Here is a 24,475-nt window from a genome sequence, read left to right as displayed (position 1 = left end):
GTTAGCCAGCACCTGCTAACAGGGGCTGAGGGAAGTTATAGTCTAAAACAGCCAGAGAAAACCAGGTTGCAAAGGGTTCATAGAATCATAGAGTTGGAAGAGACCACGAGGGCCATCGAGTCCAACCCCCTGCCAAGCAGGAAACACCATCAGAGCACTCCTGACATATGGTTGTCAAGCCTCTGCTTAAAGACCTCCAAAGAAGGAGACTCCACCACACTCCTTGGCAGCAAATTCCACTGTCGAACAGCTCTTACTGTCAGGAAGTTCTTCCTAATGTGTAGGTGGAATCTTCTTTCTTGTAGTTTGGATCCATTGCTCCGTGTCCGCTTCTCTGGAGCAGCAGAAAACAACCTTTCTCCCTCCTCTATGTGACACCCTTTGATATATTTGAACATGGCTATCACATCACCCCTTAACCTCCTCTTCTCCAGGCTAAACATGCCCAGCTCCCTTAGCCGTTCCTCATAAGGCATCGTTTCCAGGCCTTTGACCATTTTGGTTGCCCTCCTCTGGACACGTTCCATTTTGTCAGTGTCCTTCTTGAACTGTGGTGCCCAGAACTGGACACAGTACTCCAGGTGAGGTCTGACCAGAGCAGAATACAGTGGCACTATTACTTCCCTTGATCTAGATGCTATACTCCTATTGATGCAGCCCAGAATTGCATTGGCTTTTTTAGCTGCTGCATCACACTGTTGGCTCATGTCAAGTTTGTGGTCAACCAAGACTCCTAGATCCTTTTCACATGTACTGCTCTCAAGCCAGGTGTCACCCACCTGTTGCTGTAGAACAATCACAAGAGCAGTGTAGGCGTTGTTCCTGATGCAAATTACAGGTCCCAGATCTCATGTCAGGAATATAGTTCCTTGAGGAACTAATAGTAAACCACGTGGAGAAGCAATAGTGTCCAACGTTTCTTAGCTGTGATACCTCAACTCTAGAATGCCCTCTCTTCTCAGATACAAGTAGCACCAGCATTGGTGGTCTTCCGATGCCAAATAAAAAATATTATAAAAAGGAGGTTTGCAGATTAGGGGTGCTTCTGCATCCTGCTCTGTCACTGGAGGCTCAGGTAGCTAGAAGTGGCTAGAGGTGCCTTTTACCAACTGTGGCTGGTTCAACAGCTATGGCTATTACTGGACTGGGAATGCCGTGCCACAAGAGTTCTGATTGCTTCAAGACTGGATTACAGCAATGTGCTCTGTGTGGGGCTTCTATTGTGCTGGATCTGGAAACTGCAGTTAATGCAGAATGCTGCAGCACGATTGCTGCCAGGAGTGAGGCCTCGTAAGCACATACACCTGGGCTCAGAGACCTGCACGGGTTGCTGATATGCTACCAGGCCAGGTTACCTACGAGATCGCCTTACCCTACATGTGCCCACTTGACTGTTTTGATTGGCAGAAGTGGCACTATACAGGTGCCACATAATACCCATTCCGCATTCGATCATTTAGTGGCAGCACTGGCACTGTGGAACTTCCTGCCTATTGAGATCAAGCAGATGCCTTCACTGCAGTCTTTTTGATGCCTGCTAAAAACATTCTTGCCTAGACATGCTTACCCAGATGCTTAGAAAATTGAGGTACCGTAATTTTAATCTGTGCTAGTATTTTAATATTTGGATGTTTTGAAATAGGGTCGGATTTTTTTAATTGATTTTCTTGTTTTATATTTTTGAAAACCTCCTTGAAGCTTCCTACAACCAAACGGCGTGCAGATTTTATGAAATAAATAAATAAACAAACCATAAAAATATATCGCAGCAGTTTGGAACAACATAAAAACATAAAACCATGATATGTGGCCTTTGACTTGGGTGATGTAATTATGTTGTGTTTACATGAAATAGTGCTTTTTTGTATTTTAATGCTTCTTGCTCTCTGATTGTGTGAAAAAAGAGTTGTAAATAATTTAAATAAATAAAAATATTTCACGGATGAGACTAGGCACCTGGCTAAGACCCCAATCATTATTATAAGGATCACGGCCTGAGCCTCCCCACCTCCCATTTTACTTGTTCCTGCTGTATTTGTTTACTCTTCAAGCTTTTGAAATTAGCACTGGCTTAGTAATAATCATCATGGTGCGTGCAGAAGAAAATGAATGGGACTGCAGGAGGTAACCTTGTGTTATTTTTGCCCCCTCCTTGAATTCCTTTGTAATTAGAAATGTGTGCCACTCTGCTAAGTAAGCACAAGTGACTTGACTTTTTAAAACCCCCTTGTGTAAGCAGTTTAGAAAAAGTAAAGAGTTCTAGTCTTACAGGTGGTGGTGACTAAGCAATTTAAACAGTGAAGCAGTTGGCACTGAGCACTGTGCAGAGCGCAATGCTGAAGTGAAGGCATGGCCACAAATATTGCAAAAAATGAATGTTTTGACAAAATACAAAGGTCTAACCTGTGAGCCGCACAATACCATGCCTGCCACACAAGCTTCCACACCGCAGCACACAAAGCGTAACAGCACACACATTAGCAGGTCTGTTTCTATGTCAGAAAGATGAATTGGTACCCTTGGGGGCAAGCAGGGTCAGCAAGCTTTTTCATGTTACCGGAAAAATCTGAGGGCTCCCTTGGACAAAAAGTAGACACCAACCAGAGTAAATTGGAGCAAATCAGCAGCCTGTACGCTTGGCCTTTATTGAACTGTTGCAACAGGGTGTTCCCCTCACTTGCAGGAGAGAGGAAAAGACACAGAAAATGGTGTGCAAGACCTTATAAAAACTTTTGAAATTCCCATCTTGTAGGTCAAGCCCACCCCCAGAAACATCATGGATACATTACAGAAAGGAGGGGTTGTGGGAGGAATTGTGGTGGTAACCTGAGTGTCCTGTCACCTGGCTGGTTCCCTTCTACCCCTCCCCATGAGTCATTTTCAGAAGACAAAAGGTAGTCGCAGTTTCCTGCCCCCTGAGGGAAGATCTGATCATTGTCCTTTGTTCCAGTCTGTGCTGAATCCACTCCCATATGCAAGTTCTTTGTAATCTTGATTGTCTTCTGTCTGGGATCATCAGGGTTGGCATAGCAACTGGGCAGGGCTCCTGTGGATGTGCTGGTATGGTGAAGGGATTATGGCGCCCTGTATCAAACCTTCCCCATTTTGTAGTCTTTCCTTCATGGAGTAAAATAAAAGTGGAACAGTGCAAATCCGATGTATGGTTGATTTTCTATGAATTTATAACAGAAGTGTAGCGTATGTAGTGTGTGAGTGTGTGTGAAGTTTGTACAAACTGAATGATGGGGGGGGGGTTTCCTGCTACATTCAGCAGGGGGCCGGTCCACTGTCCTCAGACCTTGTGGGGGGCCAGACTATATTTTGAAAAAATATATATAAATGAACAAATTCCTATGCCCCACAAATACAGTGGTACCTCTGGATGCGAATGGGATCCGTTCCGGAGCCCCGTTTGCATCCTGAAGTGAACGCAACCCGCATCTGTGCATGTTGCAATTCACTGCTTCCGCGCATGCATGTGATGTCATTTTGAGCATCTGCGCATGCGCGAGTGACTAAATCCGGAAGTAACGCATTCCATTACTTCCGGGTCGCCCGCCGCAGAGTGGAACCCGAAAACGCTCAACCCGAAGCTACTTCAACCCGAGGTATGACAGTAACCCAGAGATGCATTTTAAAGAAAAGCACGCATTCTGCTCATGTAAAAACACCAGGCAGGCCCCACAAATAACCCAGAGATGCATTTTGAATAAAAGGACACATTCTACTCATGTAAAAATACTGATTCCTGGACCGTGTGTGGGCTGGATTTAGAAGGCGATTGGGCTGGATCCGGCCCTTGGGCCTTAGTTTGCCTACCCGTGGGGTAAGGGTTACACCTTCTGACCCCAGCCACTTAGAATAGAGCTGGTGTCTCTCTGTAGCTCTGCCTCTTGGTCTGCATAGCCCAGGGCTCTGCAACCCGCGGCTCCGGAGCCGCATGTGGCTCTTTTACACCTTTGCAGCGGCTCCGGGGCAGATATTAACGAGGGGAGGAGGCGCATTGTGCGCCCCGACACTCCCCACTGTGGCGGGCGCTGTACTGGCTGTGACGTCGCATGGGGGCGGTGCGTGCGTTAGTCACGCACCGTCCCGACGTCACCTTCCCGCCCGCTGTCAGATCGGAGGGCAGCCGCGCGCATGCTTTAAATGTCGCAATGGTTTTGCGGCTCCCAGGTTTTTTTCCCTTCGGAAACGGGTGCAAGTGGCTCTTTTTGTCTTAAAGGTTGCAGACCCCTGGCATAGCCCCTTTGAAGCACATGCGAAACGTCCCTTGAAGAATTCTGGGCCGTGTAGTTTACACCTCACAGAGTTACAATTCCCAGCGACCCTTAACAAACTACATTGTCCAGAATTATCTGAGGGAAAGAATGCTTCAGAGGAATACTGAGAACTTGTTTACTTTTGCAGCATAGCTGCAGTTCTCATGTTGTCAAAAGTTGCTGTGTTTTTTCTTTCTATTTTTGATGTATTGTTTGTTAAATTTTTATACTGTTTTTTCTTTTCTTTTTTTATCCTTTTTCTTTCTGTAACTATTAAATATCTAATAAATATTATTAAAAAACAAAAGTTGCTGTGCTTCACCTGCTTCAAACTTTTCATTAATTATTATTATTATTATTATTATTATTATTAATACACTGACCGGTATCCCCCCCCCCCAGGCCAGTCCTTTCTCCTCAGGCCGGCCAGGGCGTCGCGTGGAGCGGCCGCCCGTGAGGCGATTCCCGCTCGGAGCCCGCCACCCAGAGGGGTGGGAGCGGCCCTCCTTTCCCGCCCTCCTCTCTCGGGCCTGGTGTCGGTGGTTTGTTAGGGGGGTGGCCTGTGCTTCTTTTGCGCGTTTCATTTTAATTATTATTTGAAAAAGGCGCGAGGAGACGTTGGGAAGAGGGAGGGAAGGAGAGGCCGCCGCCGCCTTGAGGTCTGGCTGCTTGAGAAGCCTTTCCAAAGAGCGGCGCCTGCGAGAGGGCGGGCCTGTGGAGACACAAACACGGCCCGTATATATAAATTCGGGTGGCCGTTAAGAGGGAGGGGATTCAAAATGAGGGAGGGCCGGAGGGCGGCGGAGCAGTTTGGCTTCGGGCGGGGCGCGTGCGTCTGAACGCGCCCAGTCTCGTGTCAGGCGGTCGAGGGCGTGACCCTGCTGTCCGGGCGAGGGGCTTCCTCCTCCTCCTACACGTGAAGGGAAGTGGTGAGGAGGGGGTCGCAGGCGTGCAGGTCCAAAGAGGGCCAGTCCGGGGGGGGGGAGGGAGGGTCGTGATTTGGCTATTTATTGGCTCTGACTTGTTTTAGCCCTTGGGAAAGGGTGGGATGGAAGCTGGGTTGGGCGGCCTACACCAATATCCCTCCCTCAAATAACACGTGGAAGGTACAGGGTTGCAGGGATAGCATAGAATAATGCAGGTTTTTTATGGTGTGTCTAGAGTCGTTGCATTAGAAGTGCTTTTGTGGAAGGGGTTTTTCTGGTTTGATTTTAAGATGGCGTATTCATACCTGCTTGCTAATTAAACAAACATACCTTCTTACCTTTTAAAAAATAAATAAATAAAATAAAACAGCTCGCAAGAATCATGTATGTCTAGGTTGAGGTTGACAGGCTTGGTTGCAATGTTTTTGTTAGAGGGCAGGTGTGGCTTGTGGGAGCAGTGGCACCGACTTTGGGGATGGACTCTTATGTATGGCTCGTCCCCTTCCTGTAAAAAAGCGGGGGAAAGGGTTTATTGGGCTTATGAAAGTTAACAGAAGATAACTTTCCAGGTTTATATTCAATCGTCGTTTCCCTCTGCTCCCAAACTCCCCCATGGGATAGTGGAAACTTAAAATTGCACCAAGCCAAGGCTGATCCAAGATGTTTTGCTAGGGCCAGATAGCAACCCCTGCCTCATTCTACCCACAGAAACTAAATGGGTGGCACTTGACTTCAACACTGGCAGCAGGATATCGTCCTCCACTGCACCTAAGGCAACGTAATAGTTGAGGGTAGCTAGAACAGGGGGTGTAGTTGCACAGCTCTGTCTTCCCGCAGAGGGAAATGTCCAAGGGACATAGGAGGAGTAGCCAGGAGACTGCTGCCTTAAGGCGGTCGACTTTGCCTAGTGGTAGGGCTGGTCCTTTTTATAGTCCCTAAATCTTGATGCTACTAGCTCAGAACCTTCAAAGTACTTATATCCATTTATGGATGCAATCTAGCAAAATCTCAGCACTTACTAAATTCAGCAAGTTTTAGTGGGGATTACATTTATCAGCTGTCCATGACAGAGCTCTAAAGTGTTTATGACTGACTGAATTGTGCACGTGATGCTTGCAAGTATTGCTTTTGGGGGAGTTTGTTAAAGAGAGATGAGATGAAAGATAAACCTTGTGCCCAGTTTGCTCAGACTTTAACCGTAAGGGTTTGTTATAGTTGTGTGCTTCCGATGCACATGAGGCTCTGTGGTGGGGTACTAATCCCAACACTGTCATTAAAAAAGAACTGATCAGGATATGCCCCACTCCCTTCTAAAAACCGTGCAAAGGTTACCATTGTAAAAACAAAGCAGCAGCTCTTTCTGAGCTCCTGTTTTTTCAGATCCCTCTGGGTTTCCAAGGCAAGCAGTATATCTTTTTCAGTTTGTGTACCTGTACTGTGTTCTCCCTTGTCCATCTCACAGTAACGTTATCTGGTGATTATTAAGCCGGTTATCACCAAAAGCAGTATTTCTTTGTCCTTTAACACTTCCTTTTCACCTCCCCCAGTGTCAACATGTCTGATCAAGAACGCCTGATGAACTCAATGAAGAAAGTAGTGAGGTCCTTGCTGACACCAGTCAAGGAAGGCCTCACCCCTATGGAGTTAAACAAAGAATACAAGTCTATGATAGGAGAACCACTTCCGTTTCGTGCCCTGGGTTATCGTTCTGTCATGGAGCTGGTGTTGGATATGCCAGATGTTGTTAGCATCTGCCCTAGTGGAAATGGCAATACTGTCCTCAGAGGTGGGTTTTGGATTAGTCGGCAAGAGCAGGGAATGCCAACAAATGGGGAATGTTTGGCAGGCATACAGGGAGTTTAGGCTGGGTGGTTCAAGAAAGAATGGAACTTGGCCAAAGAGCTGCCTATTGTAAATATGTCCTGTAGTTTGATTTTGAGGTCCCTCTGAACATAAAGCAGTCAAGGGCATTACCTTGCATTTCCCCGCAGAGTGCGGTTTGTTTTACAATAAAGGCAATTCTTCTGCAGTATTGTGTCATGGTGACACATTCCCCAAACATGGTTTAAATATGAACCAGTTTTTAAACCTAAGAAGATGAAATCTGCATGTAAGAGTATTTTTCTAATGTGTTTATGTTGCAGGGTATAATGCACTTAGACTTCACTCACAGGGTTAACAGAATTAAGCTATTCCCAGAACAAATAGAAGGTACAGATTTGGACATAACGTAGCCCAAGACATCCAAAGTACTTTCAATTCTACGTATATAGCATATTTTTTTGGTCATGTTTGATGTGTAATGTCTACCTAACAAGAGCCAGCACTCCAGGAGAGAGCACACCATGCGACATCTTCAACAGATTTCATGGTTGTGGGTGTTTCCCTTCACATACATGAATCACAAATACTGTAGGCTGAGGTGGGTGGTTGGGTTGCCTTGATGGTGGTAAGCAGGGAAGTAAGTATAGAAATGGAGGGTTGTACATGAGATTAAATAGAGAGGTATGGGAGCTCTAATAACTTAGGGCAAGAAGGATCTTCTGGTCTGAACAGCTGGGAAAATAACCTATGCTTGCAAATCTCCAAATATTGTGTATTATGATAACTAGCTGTATTTCTTTGGCAGTACCATTTTGTTGTAAGAGGATGGCAAGAAGAAAGGGGAGGGGGGGAGGAGAGGAGAAATTTTCTGTGTCAACATGCAACTTTAACCATATGGGCTTCTGTCTTCTAGCTATTCCAGATGAGTCCACTGAGTTGATTGCAAGCTTGGTTGCCAGACAGAAAAGCAAACCGAAGCCATATTTTTCCAGGGGAAAGCCAAATTTCTCTTTTAATGCCAGATCTTGCTCTGGCCTGCCTCAGCCCCCCCGAATTTCTCTGCCCCGCCGGGGTCGGGTTTCTCCTACTCTGCCAGCTGTGGTAAAAAGCGAACTGAAGGAACTGCTGAGATCTTCACCTGTCCTGCTTTCAGATTTTGACAAAGCCTTTAGTCGGCACTTTGGACGGAAGTTTGAATTTATGCGTTTTGGGTTCTTCTCTATGTTAGAAGTGCTGAATGCAGCTTCAGATATCATCACGGTTGTGCAGACAAGGGCAGGCTCCTTGTTGACTCTAAAGCCCTCCATTAAGAAAACTCCAGAAAAGCTGCCAGAGTGTAAGTTTATGTTTGCTTAAATTCAGCTCTAAGGGGAAATTGCTCTTATTTGGCACCTTCAATTAGTTGAGATTCCTGCATTGCATGGGGTTGAACTAGCTGACCCAAGATGACTCTACAACTTGTGTTTGCTTTACCCAATACAGTGGTGCCCCGCAAGACGAATGCCTCGCAAGACGGAAAACCCGCTAGACGAAAGGGTTTTCCGTTTTGGAGGTGCTTCGCAGGACGAATTTGCTATGGGCTTGCTTCGCAAGACGAAAAAACCGCTAGACGAAGAGACTCACGGAATGGATTCTTTTCGTCTTGCGAGGCACCACTGTACTACCTTGCAGCCTTATGGTTTCTCTCCACATTAAACATACGAAATCCTTCTGCCCCAACGTGTAGATAAGTGCCCCTCTCAAGTGGTATGGCTGGAAGAGGTGGGATCACAAATATAGGAACTTTGAGAAACCTATCTGGAAAATGAGTAGCACTGGGTAGAGTTAATTCCCTTCTGAGAGCATGTGCTCTGTCTTTCTCTTTCTCAGACAGCAGCCAAGCATGAGAGTGGGAGTAGTGGGGTGAAGCAAAGACGTTGGTGCACTTCTATTAAAATAATTAATCTTAGTGTGTACTATTCATGTAGAATTTTGCACCCAACTGCAGATTGCACACAGCTGTGGACACGAATCTACAAATAAATTATGTGCTCACTTCTATAGGTAGACAATCGATTTGTTTTTGTCACAGGTGCCAGTAAATAGAGTAAACTTGGGAAAAGGTTGTGGTCTGAGGTTCAGAGAGCTTGGCTTTGTTACTGAAAAATTATGACCAAATTGCCAAATATTTTTCAGTAGCATTTAAAACTGAAAACCATGGTGAAATACCGCCGGGGCGGGGGGGAGTACACCCTCTTTGAATTCTGTGGTTTTACATATGAGGACATAGTAACAATCATCTGTTCCTTAGCAGGTCTTAAAATTAGGTAAATACAACCTCACATGAACAACAAATGACATATCACAACGTGTCATGATTTATTTAACAGAAATGAATCCAAAATGGAGAAGCCTTATGATTCAGTAGCTTGTAGAACAACTTTTAGCAGCAATAACATGAAGTAATCGTTTTCTGTATGACTTTATCAGTTTCCCACATCATTGTGGAGGAATTTTGACCCACTCTTTTTTACAACATTGCTTCAGTTCATTAAGGTTTGCTGGCATCTCTTTATGCACAGCTTACTAAAGCATTTCAGTTGGGTTGAGGTCTGGACTTTGACTAGGCCATTGCAACACCTTGATTCTTTTTCAGCCATTCTGTTGTAGATTTGCGGCTGTGCTTGGGAACCTTGTCCTGTTGCATGACCCAGTTTCAGTCAAGCTTCAGCTGTCGGGCAGCTGGCCTCACATTTGACTCTAGAATACTTTGATATACAGAGAAGTTCATGGTGACTCAATGGTTGCAGGGTTCCCAGGTCCTGTGGTTGCAAAACAAGCTAAAATCATCAACCCTCCACCTCTGTGCTTGACAACTGATACGAGGTGTTTGTGCTGATATGCTGTGTTTGCTTTTCGCCAAATGTGGCGCTGTGCATTATGGCCAGAAATCTCCGTCTGCCCAAGGGACATTGTTCCAGAGCTTTGTGCTTTGTTCAGATGCAACTTTGCAAACCTAAGCCGTCCTGCCATATTCTTTTTATAGAGAAGAGGCTTTCCCCTGGCAACCCTTCCAAACAAAGCATACTTGTTCATTTTCTGATTGTACTGTTATGAACTTTAACATTTAACATGCCAAGGCCTGTAGACTCTGAGATGTAACTCTTGAGTTACTTGCAATCTTGAATGTTTTCCACTTTTGAATAATCTTTCTTGCTGTGGAATGATGGAATTAAAATTGGTTGGATATGGCTTTATCACCCTTCCCAGTTTCATGGGCAGCAATTATTGCTTCTCTAGGAGCATTGTGTTATCTAGACCAGCAAACTGATAAAACTTCGGCTTTTGTAGAGGTGGGTGCACTTGCTGATGGCCAATTAAGCAAGCGCATTTGATTAGCAGCACCTGTCTTCTACTTAGCCCCTTAATTCCTATGGAAGCAGTAAGGTTTTCACAAATAGCTTCCCCATTTTGGCTTTATTTTTGTTACATAAATCACGGCATGTTGTAATATGACATCTGATGTTGTTCACCTGAGGTTGTATTTACCTCATTTTAAGACCTGCTAAGGAACAGATGACTGTTATTATGTCTGCATATGTACAACCACAGAATTCAAAGAGGGTGTACTTTCTCCCCCCCGCCCCCAGTGACTGTAAGTATTCATGAAGGCTCTGCATTAAGCTCATTCTTCCTTTCTGCTTTGTCAGTTAAGCAAAATGGTGATCCTAAGCCTTGTGCACTTGAGCTGATGAGTGAGTCATCTTGTATCTGCTCAAACATGCAAGTGAGAAATAAAACAATACAGTAAGGGGTTTTGTGCTGTGCTGTTGGCTTATATTGAGATTCCACTGCTCTTGGAGGTGTTCTTGGAAATGAGTGTGAGCCTTCTAGCATTGCCTACCTAGGGAAAACAGAAAACTGTCATGTGAAATCATGTCTGTAAACCCTTTCTTGGCTTTATTAAGGCAAAGCCGTGATTCCATCACATAAGACAAAGCAGACTTTGCCTACTACTCTGCCAGCACCTGCAGTGAAGAAATCTTCAACCCCTGCCCTACCTATGGATAATCACAATCCATCTCCAAGCCAAGAATCTGATGCTTTAGTAGTAGAGTTGAAACCAGTGGAAACCCCGTTAGTGAGAACTGATGAGAGGATGAAACAAGTAAGTAATAGAAACATTGCACTCCAAAGGTGACTAAACTAAGGGAATATTTAATTAGTTATTATGAGAAAATGAGAATCCGTATGGACACATTTCGTATTGTTTGGTGTCTTAATTAGTACACGTCGTCCATGTAGAAGGATTTTAAACCTAAGTTCTTAAAGATGAGAAAAGATCTGCTTTAAGCTGGGTGAGGACAGAGGTCGCCAGCCTTCTTGGTTGGGCCAGTGGGCATATTTGGAATCTGCCAGTCATAAAATGGCTGCCATGGGCACTTGACATAATTAGTGATGTTAAATTCTCGAGAATAATCTCGATTAATGAGGTGTGTACATTTAAAGCAGCTGTGTAGACGACACAGAAGTTACAGTTTGTGGAGAATATTCTCCAGAGAATTTTCTAGCATCACCTCACATCACTAGGCATCTGTGGGGTGTGTCATGACAAAAAATAGCTGCCATATCTAAAAGAGAAAAAATGAAGACCACAGAATAATGCAGGCGTGCCTCCCCCCCATCAGTTGGAATTGCTACTGTACTTTCTGAAATAGAAAAGCTCAGCTTCTTTTCTCACGGTTACCTCCCAGCATAACAGCATAATATGCTTCTGCAGCAAATGCAAACAGTTAATCAAAATGACTGTCACAGCAAGGAAAATGTAAATAGGAGAACAGAGGAGTTTTCCAAAGGAATGCTCACTGAGTGCATAGAAAATTTGTTGATCTGGGTGCTTCCACACTAGACACTTGGTGTGGCATTGCCGTGCCTTTTTCACTCACTTTTTACTGGGCACACTTGTTACACGGTTCTGTGGTTTTTCCGTATTTTTCAGACTTCAGAGGAAGATCAGAAAAACAGTTCAGTTTTTGTAGGTGTAGACAGCCTTGATGCTTCTGTTCAGCTTATTTTTTATTTTTAAAAAAGGGTTTTTGATGCGTGTAGTGACTTTCGGAAGATTACAGTAGTGCCATTCAAAATCCCTTCGCTTTTCATCCAGACCTTTTTTTGTTAACCAGCTTTTAATTAGCACTGAAGAGCTTTGTGTAGGCATTTATATTAAAATATTAATATTACTAAAATAGATCTTTTTAATGAACAAATGTTCTAAAGCTGTAGCTATACAATTTTTTAAAATGAACCCTGCTGTCTTTCTTGTCACCACTATAGTAACAATGCTTTTGCCCCCCACCTTCAATTTAAACACTTACGTTTCCATACAAATGTTAAATTGCTTGTCATTTTGGCATTTACTGAAGTGTACAATGGCCAATCAAGTCTCATTGAATGCTCTTAGTGTTAATTAATTTTTTTTTTTTTGAAGGATCACGTAGACTTTTATTTTTATTTCTTTTTGCTGCTCAGACAAATTAGACACTCCCAAACCACAACTGCTGTGCTACATGCTCTGTGTGGGCAGAACATATGAGGATGTAGACACTGGAAACACACAGTGCCCCTGATAGTGTGGAGAGTTGATTGCTCTTCCATATGTAGCTCACTGCAATTATTACCTCTAGGAGCTGCCTTTTGGAAGCAGGCTTGGAATTGTTATCTTGCATTTCTATCAGTGAAAAAGTACTGCAAACTGCAGAGATCTTTGAAAAAACAAGGCAGGAGAATTCTTGCCTGACTCAGTCAATGGATGGGAGTTCAGTCGGCAGTTATTGCTGCAGTCCTTACCCTATACACCTTACCCTATACAGTAGTACCTTGGGTTAAGTACTTAATTCGTTCCGGAGGTCCGTTCTTAACCTGAAACTGTTCTTAACCTGAAGCACCACTTTAGCTAATGGGGCCTCCCGCTGCTGCTGCGCCACCGGAGCACAATTTCTATTCTCATCCTGAAGCAAAGTTCTTAACCCGAGGTACTATTTCTGGGTTAGCGGAGTCTGTAACCTGAAGCGTCTGTAACCCGAGGTACCACGGTACAACTAAAAATGTAAGCTTGTGTCCAGTGAATTTAAAAAGTAGCAGCAGCAGCATGGACTAGACTTACACTGGGCAAGATGCAGTGGTTTGGTTGTTGAGGGCACCTTATTACCTGCCCTTTACCCTAAGTTCCCAAGGCTGGTTGCATCATTACAACACAACATTACAAACAGGTAAAAAGAACTTAAAACCCCAGAAATAATGTGGATCCTAAAAATATACATCTCAGCTTTGGAAAGCTCAGGGTAAAGAGGTGCATCTTCAGCATTCCCTAGAAGCCGTATAATGATGGTGCTAGATCTGTGGGGAGGAAATTTCACAGCTTGGGCTGCCATGGAGAATGCCCTCTGCTGAACCACCTTCTCCCTCGCTTCTGAGGGCGATGGAGCAACTAAGAGTGACCCCTCTGCCAATCCTGGTACCTGAGATTCTGTAGGGAAGGAGGTGGTCTTTCAGGTATCAGGACTGAATTGGTTAGGGCTTTAAACACTAATGTGAGCACCTTGAATTGGGCGCATATCTTTTTTTTTTTCTTTGGCTCCTGCAGAGGAGGACAGGGTTATCACTAAACAGAAGCTGTTGTTAAAAGTAGGTTCCTCTAACTTTTGGGTATTGGAAACTATTTTGTCCAATGATGTCATTCCTGCTATATAATTATACAATATTATGTATATTTTAGATGTAGGTGGGAGGTCAGGCTGTGTGAGAATGAGCAGGAAGAAGAGGGCACCAAAGGCGGGGAAATGTAAAGACTGCTGCTTTTAAAAAATGGAACTTACTTACAATACAGTGGTGCCCCGCAAGACGAATGCCTTGCAAGACGGAAAACCCGCTAGACGAAAGGGTTTTCCGTTTTGGAGGTGCTTCGCAAAACGAATTTGCTATGGGCTTGCTTCGCAAGACGAAAATGTCTTGCGAGTTCCTGCGATTTTTTTTCGCTCCCCACCCCCTTTTTCTAAGGCACTAAGCTGCTAATAGCCGCTAAACCGCTAATAGCGCTAATCCACTAATAGGGTTGCTTGGCAAGACAAAAAAACTGCTAGACGAAGAGACTCGCGGAATGGATTCTTTTCGTCTTGCGAGGCACCACTGTATTTGTACCTATCCTATCATGTAATCTTGACATGTTATCTACCATTAATATATCTGAAGTGATTGATGTGTGATGTTCCAAACTTTCAGTGTGAGGTTTCCAATGTAAATGCCACATTTATATGAATGGATGCCAATTTGTATGCACTAGCTTTCCCTCTCACTTTCTTCATATCTGTGGAATCTGTTTCTCAAAGCTAGAGAAGGAGATGCAGCTAGCACTTTCCCAGAAAGGACCTGGAGGGACAATCAGCTCCGAACTTAAGGAAAAAATAAGAACTGTGAGTGTTCATAATTTAAGGAACTTAGGTTGATTATTTTTTTTAAAGGCATGCCATGAATTAAAACTATGCAAAGGAGCCTTTCCGGAGCCTTAGGCAAACATTCCCTGCCATTCTGCTCACCCTCTTTCCTGGTGTGAGGCATATGATGATTTGACCATTTGTCTGAGCTGGCACACTGGCTTGTGCTTACTTTGCAAACCAGGATTGAAAACTAAGGAAGAATGTCTGAATTAATCCTCTTAAAACCCAGCCTGTGTGCCCCTCTCCTTGACCTCTTATATTCCAGAAAACGTGGGCTGGATCTAGACACATCAAAGAAGAGTTTCCGTTAAAAGCATTGTGAATTTAAACGGAAAACAGGTAGAGAAAAATGGGACTCCGCATTGCCATCTGGTGGCACAATGTTATATCACACATACAACACACATAAATTACTTTTTTTTTTTACCAGTCTGGCTGAGTCCTGGGTGCTTTAAAGAAAAAAAATGGGAAATTGTATTGCATGTAGCTGTGTATAGAAAATAAACTTTTGTGCCTGTATATTTTTATTTTGCAAATGTTTTCTTTTTTTTTTTTTTAAATATTTTTTATTGCTTTGTTTTCCGGAGTCAAGATACATCGTCAATAATCCAACAAAGACTGTTTTACAATAAAAAAGAAGAAAAGAAAACAGAAAAGAAATAAGAGAAAATTTCATTTTCCAGATCTTTTTTCATTATCCTCTGGACTTCCCCATATCCTCCATCCCTGTATTTTTTACAATAAAAATTAAATAGCAAATTGTTACCTTGTTTCATATGTTCTTATAGTTTCATCTAATTATTCACTTTAAAAATTTAGACTTTTCTCAATCATAACCCGGTCACAGTCATATCCAAATTTCAATATTGAGGCATATTTTTCTCAAAACTTAGCAAATTCTCAACATTCAAATAACTTATAATGTTTTTGTAGATAGTCCTTAAACTTTCTCCAATCCTCTTCTATCGCGTCTTCTCGCAAATGTTTTCTTAGATGCAAAACAAGTGGCTAGTTGGGGGATATTGTTGTAAATGTTTGTTTCATGCGCAACATTCTTATCGGCTGTTTAGACTGCATGACAACTAATGGTTGACTTTATGTTGTTTGTAATTTAGATTGTAGCGCAGCACCCCGAAGGATTGCTTGTTTCTAAGTTACCTGGTGAATTTGAGGTATGTTTCCTCCTTTCGGAAGTGGCTTTTGCTTTTGTCCTTTTCTGTGTATGTTTCTACTGAAACAAATATTGGCGCCTGAATCAGAGAGACAGCCAATAGCTCAGCGTGCTAGACCACAGTTTGCTTGGGCTCATTTCAGCTCATGCACACTCTTCTAAACCATGGTTCAGCACATTAGTGCACAATCTACACCCCTTGACTTAATATTATATAGCCTTTGGTCTTTTGGTAATGGGTTGTGGGAAGAAGGGAAGCGGGGGGGGGGCATAGCTGTCAACCGTCCCTTATTTGGCGGGAAAGTCCCTTGTCCCAGCGCTGTGTCCCGCTGCTGTCCCTTATTGATGATGTCCCTTAAATTTCCCGGGTTTCAAAGGAAGCAGCTCCTCTCCCTCCCTCCCTGCCAGCCAGGGAGGAGGGAGGCTCCAACTGTCTTTCTTGGCTGCATTGCTCACCCAATAAGGAGTCTAAGAACGATATCAAATCGGCCACGTTGCCTGAGGACTCGCCTTTGCTCAGCGCTTCCCAGTGAAGAGGTGACGGTGGTTTCCCTTGCTGCATCCCCTTTGCCGGGTTGCTGCGCTGTGGGAACCACCACTTGAGGCTTCGTTTGGCTGCTGGCTGGGCTTTCTGCCTTTGGCTCGGAGGGGCTCAGAAGTTGAACATACATGTGCCTGGAAAATCCCTTATTTTGGCTCCTGATCCCTTATTTTCAAGGCTGCTGGTCCCTTATTTTCAAATCTGTTAGCTGACAGCTATGGGGGGGGAGTGATGGTTCTGCCCTTAACAGGTTACCTCTAAGGGTATGTGGCCCTCAGCAGAAAAAGCATTGCCTGCTCCTGGTTTGGTTTTATTGTTGCCTCCCTGTAATCTTACTCTACTTTTCGGGGTGGGATGAGGGAAGTTCTTCTAATCTTGCTTTTCTTTAGCTTAGATAAACAAAAATCTCTGATTCGAATTTCAATTTAGTAGGCTAAAATATTGTTCAGCGTAGACAAAAAGTGAACAATACAGACAAGAAATTTTACTGGGTTATATTCTCTGGGTGAAAATGGAGATACTTTCCAGTTTTTATGGACTAGATTCAAAGAGATTTCCTACGAAAAGTTCAAATTCAATATTTTCCCTTTTCTCCACCCCACTCGCTGCCCATTTCCTTCTTGACCAGCACTTGAACTAAATGTTTTGGAGAGCATTTTAGCTTCCAAAAAGTACCTATTTTTTATTGCTGTTAGTATGGCTATTGCAAGTCCAAAGGAAGAATATTGCAGGACGTCCTTTTTGCATTGATTAATCAGATTTTCTTTATATCTAGCGACATTTTAAAGAAATACTGGCAGTAAAGAAACTAGGTTTCTTAAACCTGATGGAACTGGTTGGTGCCCTTAGTGATGTTCTCCATATTGAATGCAAAGAAGGGGAACAAGACTGGCGCATCTTTGACATTGAGTCACGGCGCTTAAGAGATGGTAAGTGGGGAACACTGCACTTGCTGATACTTCCAAGGTGGCAGGTTGGATTGGGCACAAACAAACAAACTTCTTAACCCATGCCATTTGATAAAGCAAGTTTGCATTTGGGTTGCAATAGACTATATTTCATACCAAAGGTGTGTTGATAGGCTCCTATTGTTTTCCCCTTGGCACACAATATATTATCACATGCCGTCCCAATTTCCAAGTACAGTGGTACCACAGGTTAAGAACTTAATTCATTCTGGAGGTCTGTTCTTAACCTGAAACTGTTCTTAACCTGAGGTACCACTTTAGCTAATGGGGCCTCCTGCTGCTGCCGCGCAATTTCTGTTCTCATCCTGAAGCAAAGTTCTTAATCTGAGGTACTATTTCTGGGTTAGCGGAGTCTGTAACCTGAAGCGTTTTAACCCGAGGTACCACTGTAGTGTGAGATTCCAGGCGTTCTAGGTTCAGTTTCCTTGGAATGAGGCACCGTGGAGATTGCGGTGTCTTTATAATATGTGATTTATTTACACATATGTACAAAATGAGTCTAGGATGCTAGGATTCACAGCATTAACACCCCAATGAGCTTTTGCTTCTTCCAAAGCTGCAGCCTTAGATTCAAACAGAAATCAAACATCGCTCTGACTCTGGCTTCCTAGCCTGTTGCTTTTCACCTTCTGGCTTCTATCTCACATCACTTAACACTCTCCACTCTGCCTTTGTCCTTCCAACTACCCACAAGTTGAGGAAGAGGCCTCCACCCATTTGCTGTATGGCACAGAGCCCCTTCCTTTGCTTCCCTTAATGGCCCATTACCCAGGCTATCGTCTCACCAGGAAGTCGCCAGTTGCTTGTGTGCACTCTTGTCTGATGAGGGTGCTTAAGCTGGGGTGTGTGTGTCCCACTAATGTGCCAGTTGTTCAACTGGGGCACAAGCCTGAAAAAGTTGATGCCAGCTATGTAGAGGCCAGAAGTGGTGTTGTGTGTGCATTCTGTGCCCCCTAGGAGCTGCTGTAATGTAAGTGCATGCTTTTGTCAATAAGGAATTAAACCACCAGCCGTTTGTCCTCCTTGACTGACTGTGCTCAGGATTATAGTCCTTATAAGTGGGATGATCTGCTCCAGAATATTTGGCAGGGGTGAAACAAAGGTGAACCATGCTTGCAGCTTGTAATTTTAGCCCTCAGAAAGGCTGGCGGATTGCACCTTGTTTTACTTTCCAGCTTACAGATCCTTCCAAGGTGGATCCCAAGAAACATTAAGCTATATTTTTACAAATTGCACTAAACAATATCAACATATCAAATTTATCAAAGCAGAGAAGGGCTATAGCTTAGTGGTACAGCATCTGTCTTGCAAGCAGAAGGTCCCAGGATCAGTCTCTGGCATCTCCAGGTAGGGTTGGGAAAGCCCCCCCCCCCCAAAAAAAAAATCCTAGAGAACCACAGTCAGTTGCAGTACTGAGCAAGATGGACCAAGTAGATGGACTCAGTTTATGGCAGCTTCCTATGTTTGTATCAAGGCTCTTTTCACAGGTCAGGGGAATGTCCAGCTGAACAGGCTCTGAGCCAGTGTGGTGTAGTGGTTAAGAGCGGTAGTCTCGTAATCTGGTGAACCGGGTTCGCTTCCCCGCTCCTCCACATGCAGCTGCTGGGTGACCTTGGGCCAGTCACACTTCTTTGAAGTCTCTCAGCCCCACTCACCCCAAAGAGTGTTTGTTGTGGGGGAGGAAGGGAAAGGAGAATGTTAGCCGCTTTGAGACTCCTTAAAGGGAGTGAAAGGCGGGATATAAAATCCAAACTCTTCTTCTGAGATGGTCTTCAGATGCCTCCCTCCCTCTTCTTAGATCAGGCATACACAAACTAGGCCCTCCAGATGTTTTGGGACTGCAACTCCCATCATCCCTAGCTAACAGGACCAGTGGTCAGGGATGGTGGTCTCAAAACATCTGGAGGGCCAAATTTGTCTATGCCTGTCTTAGGTCCTTCCTAATTTTCTGTGATGTGTGAAGCATGCATGCTTAATAGACTACTTTTATTTTCAAATTTAACAACACCTTTTGGGGGGGGGGGGGGATAGCAGCCAAGTAGGGGAAATTTTGAGCAGAAAAGCAGGTCAGGACTCTGCCCTGATTCAGAATGGGAGCCTATTCCAACTGGACACTGTGGTTGGTTTTTCCCAGGTGTGAAAATGGCAGATGAAGCATGTTTCTTTAAAACATATAACTATCGTCACGTGTAGTTTGGCCTTGCCTCTGTGATGTATGATTCTTGAATGCAAACTTCTTCCTTTGGGCTTGGACTTTGGAAACTGCCAATTCAGACTTTTAAAAATGAAGGTTGTGTGTTCGCCTTCTAAACATAAGTATCTGTTGTTCCTACAGATGAGCATTCAAGTGATAAGATTGCCCAGCCTGACTCTTTAGCCCATGAAGAGACGCCAGATGTGCATGAGCTGCTCAGCTGGAATTTTCCTCTGGAGGAATCTAAGGCTCCAGATGTGAAACTTAGTGTAGTAACGAAGATGACGACACCGGTAGGCTGACATTGCTGTGCTATCATGGTTAAAAAGTAGCGTCATGTTTTACAACAGTCAGATAGATATCAAGAGACAACTAACAGTGGATTGTATTTATTTTATTTTGAAATCAGTTGTTGTTTTTGTATATATTTTTTATTAATTTTTCTGTTTTACAATTTAACATACTTTACATCCTTAAGATATCAGTGATGTGACTTCTTCCCTTTCCCTGGTTCATTTTACATATAAATCCCTGCATATTTTACAAAAACTATACCTTTCAGTATTCCATTATTGCATCCATCAACATTTACATTGTTGAATTTATCTTGATGCTGCCAGCGTTTTCAGCTGTACACAATTATTTCCCATATATTCAGTAAACATTTTCCAATCTTCTTTAAACGTATGCTCTTCTTCTTCTCTTATTCTATATGTTAAGTCTGCAAGTTGTACATATTCTGTCAAGTTCCCATTCTTCTTTAGTTGGGAACTCGCTCGTTTTCCATTTTGTGGCTAACAAAACATGGGCCACAGCAGTGGCATACATAAATAACCTTTTTTTGACACCTGGGAATTTCAGTCTGAATTATCCCCAACAGAAAGGATTCTGGTTTTGGGGGGAAAGTACTTTTAAACATGTTTTTCAGTTCATTATGGATCATTTCCCAGTATTATTTTACCCTTTTTCAAGTCCACCACATATGAAAGAAGGTTCCCTCCACCTCTTTGCATTTCCAGCATTTATCTGATTCAGTCTTCTACCTGTTTGCAAGCCTACTTGGAGTTAAATACCATCTGTGAATCATTTTCAGGTTGTTCTTCTTCAAAGAATAACATGCTGTAAACTTCAAGTCACTTTTCCAAAGTTTTTCCCACAGTTCAAAATCTATATTGTGTCCTGTATCTATTGCCCAGTGTGTCATTGAGACTTTAACAAGCTTTAAAATATTTTATTTTGAAATCAGTTGTGGTCTCCCCAAGGTTCCTTACAAGGCGTTTTTTTCCAGGAGGTCACTAGCTGAGTTACTCCCAAGTCCAGATGTCCATTAAAATACCCTCTTCTACCACCTACAGGCTTATAGCTCGCAGCAAGACTCTCCCTTTATATCTTTACTCTAGTACACCCACACAAGAAACATGGATGAGATATACCAACCTTAAAATTCATCCAGATCAGAACATAACACATAAACATATATTAAGAAACATAATGTCCATAGCCACTAACACAACTAATTTTTATCCTTTACATCTAGGGCTGTAAATACCTGCTTTTACTTTCCCGTCTTGACGGTCAGAGCAATTTTTACATTGATTTCACTCTTTCAAATTTTGTTAGCTAGGATATAAGGAAGTGTACAAGTTCTGACTTAGTAGATTTAGGGGCTATAGATTCATTTTCTTGAAGAGCAGCCTGCTCCCTTCCACTGCTGCATGGCAAACTCTGAAACTAAGGAGAGTTTGAAAAGCAGATTGCTGTGACATGAGATGAAAGACTTTTCAAAATTCTGCTTGGGAAGCCCAAGCCCCTTGTGTGGTTATCCATCTCTATAGATCCCAGCCGCTTCCTTATTTTAGTTTTTTTTTAACTCATTCAATAGGATTTTGTAACAAATATTTATTAACTTGTTACCAAAATTAGATTTAAGGCTTTCCTTTAACCAGTGATATTAAAATGTGCCTTATTGTTTAATATATTAGCTTTGTTTATTTAATTATTACTTGCTAACAGAGTTTTACAAGCCAACCTGCAATTTAAGTGCGCAAGGCAACTCACAACAAGAACAAAAAATTAAAATTAAAAACCAAAAGTATAATATAGTTTAAGAATGCACATTTTGTCAGTAAGGTTTCAGGTGAAGTTCCTTGGGAAGATAATTCTACAGTGAGCACTGCCACTGAGATGTAGCCAACTGCCACATCTCATTTGGAGTAGGACTTCTGAGAAGATCTCTAGATCTAGGTTGGTAGGCATGTGGTTCAGGTACCCTGGTCCAAACTGGTCCTTAAAGGTTCAGCACCTTAAATTGGGTCTGGGAATAGTCTGGGAGCCAGTGAAGACGACAAAGCATTGGTGTGATACACTGATTTCATACAATCTCAGTTAGCTTTCTCTCAACCAAATTCTGAAGTACAGTAACAGAAATTTCCAGGCTGTATTCAGCCGTAGCCCCACCCCCATAATTAGGATTTTCCCCTACCTCTGCCTCTCCTACCTTTGTTTGTTTTTCAAAAATCTGCCTGGTTTGCATTTTAAAATTGTTTTATGAATGTTTATTTACATTGTGTTTATATTAGTTTGGTGATACTCCAAGCTGCTTTGCAGTGTTTTTGCCTGGGAAAATGGGATATAAGTATATAAACACGTAAGTAAGTGAGGAAAATGTGAGCGAGAGAGGCTTTGATGTTTCAGCAGAACCATGTCATAGAGGAATTATTCACTGAGGGTATGGAAAATCAGGAAGGGATGTAATGGAGTTAGGGCTGTCTGTGTGGCACTTTTTGTTGCATATTAGAGCATCCAGACTCATTGCTGTTGGGGTAGAGACTTGGAAGACTAGGAAAGTGTTTTGGATTCCCGTGTAGTCAAGTACTTGGGATTTTCCAGCCCTGGAAATCTCGAGTGTCCCGGATGAATCTGTTGTACTGCTTGGATCACAATGACTTTCTTTTACTTATTTTTGCAGCACCTGGGTATGGAGGATACTCACATTATTCAAGAGATCATGGAAAATGAAATCCCGCCAGATGCCGTCCAGGACAGAAGCCTTTACAGCCTTCCCCAGCTGGACACCAGTGCTTTAGTGGGACTATTTGTGGAATACATTGTCTCTCCTTCGCAATTCTACATCCGACTCTACAGTGCAGAAACGTCAGTGAAGTTAGAAAACATGATGTTGGAAATGAGGTGAGGGGGAACTTACCCATTTTGGTCTGGGCTTTTCGTTGTATATGAGCTAGGATTGCAGGAAGAAAAGAGAACCCAGTTTGGTATTGGGTGTGCTTGTGGTCTGTCGAAACTCATGTGCAAAAACTTTACCCTGTTTCTTGGCAAGGGTATTCTTTGATGTATACATTTCAGTGTGCATGGTTCTCGTATTTTATTTTATTGAAGCAGCACGATAATCAACCGAACAGAAAACCCTTCTAAACATCAAAATAGGGCTGAACGAACAAATGGGGTTTTAGCAGATGTTTAATGCATCCAACCAATGAAACTTCCCATATCTCTTTGGGTTGGCGCCATCTTGTCAATCCCCTACAAAAGCCTGGGTGAACAGGTGCATTTTCAGCTGCCACCCAAGCAGTCTATGTAATCATAGGGAGAGTCAGCAGTGTTCACCTGTCCTCCAGTTGTCCTCATTGCTCTGCACACTCAGGCAGGGAAGAGGAGGGACAAAGTCAGTGCAGTGCAAACACACTAGTGTTTTCACTACAGCCTCCTTGCCCCTTTACCTACCTGCCAGAGTGCAACAGTGACACAAGCAACTGAACATCAGATGAATCATAGAATCATGAAATTGTAGAGGAAGAAGGAGGAGGTGCTGACCTAAATGGCCTCGGTCCTGTATACCTGAAGGAGCGTCTCCAACCCCATCATTCAGCCCGGACACTGAGGTCCAACGCCGAGGGCTTTCTGGTGGTTCCCTCATTGCAAGAAGTGAAGTTACAGGGAACCAGGCAAAGGGCCTTCTTGGTAGTGGCGCCTGCCCTGTGGAACACCCTCCCATCAGATGTCAAGGAAATAAGCAACTATCTTACTTTTAAAAGACAGCTGAAGGCAGCCCTGTTTAGGGAAGTTTTTAATGTTTCATGCTGTATTGTGTTTTTAACATTTGGTTGGGAGCCGCCCAGAGTGGCTGGGGAAACCCAGCCAGATGGGCGGGGTATAAATAAGAAATAATAATAATTTAGTCCAACCCCTGCAAAGCACAAATGTCCCCACCCTGTCATCTGCTCCTGGATCTGCTTCTATGCCAGTTGTAGGAGTTCTGTAGCCACCACAGATAAGAACCTGTCTGTGGTCACTGCATGGTGTACTTGTCCCATCAACAGGGATGACTTCTCTTGCAGATCTCAATGCAGATTAATAATGGTATAGGGATATCTGAGACTCAAAAGTTTTTTTAAGACTTCAAATGTCTGCTACTTAGCCATAGGATTGTACTGTTAGTGACCCACTTGGATCCTGTATTTCAGACGATGCTATTCTAGTAAACATGTAGCTGACCGATACATCATGCCCGAAGCCTCAATCAGTCCTGGTCAGCTTTGTTGTATAAAAAATTCGGAAGACAAATGGTGGTACAGAGTTATCATTCATCGAGTGCTCAATGACCAGGAAGTGGAAGTGTTTTACCCGGACTTTGGAAGTACGAGGACTGCCCAGAAATCCTCGCTGAGGTTTCTGAAGTAAGTAAATCGTGTGCCAGGCAGGGAATGCTTATCGGCTGAGAACTGGTGGATGGTGAGACCTCTTTCTTTTCTACTCTTGCTCTCAGAAAAATTAATGGAGGATAAGATTATGTTCTACCTCCACTTTCAGAGGCAGTCTGTTTCTGGATACGAGTTGCTGCACTCGGGTCCTGCTTGCAGACTTCCCAAAATCTTCTAGGTGGCCACTGCAAGAACAGGATTCTCATTAGATGGGTCATTGACCTCATTCAGCAGAGATGACTCTTATGCTCTCATACGCAAATCCCACGCACCCTTCCTTCCTCTCACACACATGTCCATTCACTCAACATTCTTTTCACTTTCTCTGTCTCCCTGTCTGCCTGCCCCCACCTCACATACCCACACCATCCAAGGCCGATTTCTAAGGTAGCACTTACG

The 24,475-nt window shown here is 43.4% G+C and overlaps 1 protein-coding gene across 7 annotated transcripts in view; it reads left to right on the top strand.

Moving 5' to 3' along the window:
- Positions 1-4,773: 4,773 nt before the first annotated feature.
- TDRD5 (tudor domain containing 5) overlaps positions 4,774-24,475 on the top strand; it is a 33,944-nt gene continuing 14,242 nt past the window's right edge. For 2 of the 7 annotated variants that reach the window (XM_083446288.1, XM_083446283.1), the window contains exons 1-10: positions 4,997-5,191; positions 6,736-6,974; positions 7,926-8,348; positions 10,960-11,159; positions 14,377-14,460; positions 15,600-15,656; positions 16,972-17,125; positions 19,500-19,651; positions 22,327-22,547; positions 23,840-24,052. In XM_083446288.1, coding sequence (XP_083302414.1) covers positions 6,743-6,974; positions 7,926-8,348; positions 10,960-11,159; positions 14,377-14,460; positions 15,600-15,656; positions 16,972-17,125; positions 19,500-19,651; positions 22,327-22,547; positions 23,840-24,052 — 1,736 coding nt within the window. In that variant the 5' untranslated portion in view covers positions 4,997-5,191; positions 6,736-6,742. Of the gene's footprint in view, positions 4,796-4,995; positions 5,218-5,668; positions 6,975-7,925; positions 8,349-10,959; positions 11,160-14,376; positions 14,461-15,599; positions 15,657-16,971; positions 17,126-19,499; positions 19,652-22,326; positions 22,548-23,839; positions 24,053-24,475 lie in introns of those variants that run through there. The other 5 variants (XM_083446285.1, XM_083446287.1, XM_083446284.1 and 2 more) reach the window with 5 other exon arrangements.

The sequence above is a fragment of the Podarcis tiliguerta genome (assembly GCF_965153285.1).
Source record: "Podarcis tiliguerta genome assembly, chromosome: 6".
NCBI lineage: Eukaryota > Metazoa > Chordata > Lepidosauria > Squamata > Lacertidae > Podarcis > Podarcis tiliguerta.
Note: the sequence above shows the minus strand (reverse complement) of the source record. Positions and strands in the feature narration are given on the sequence as shown.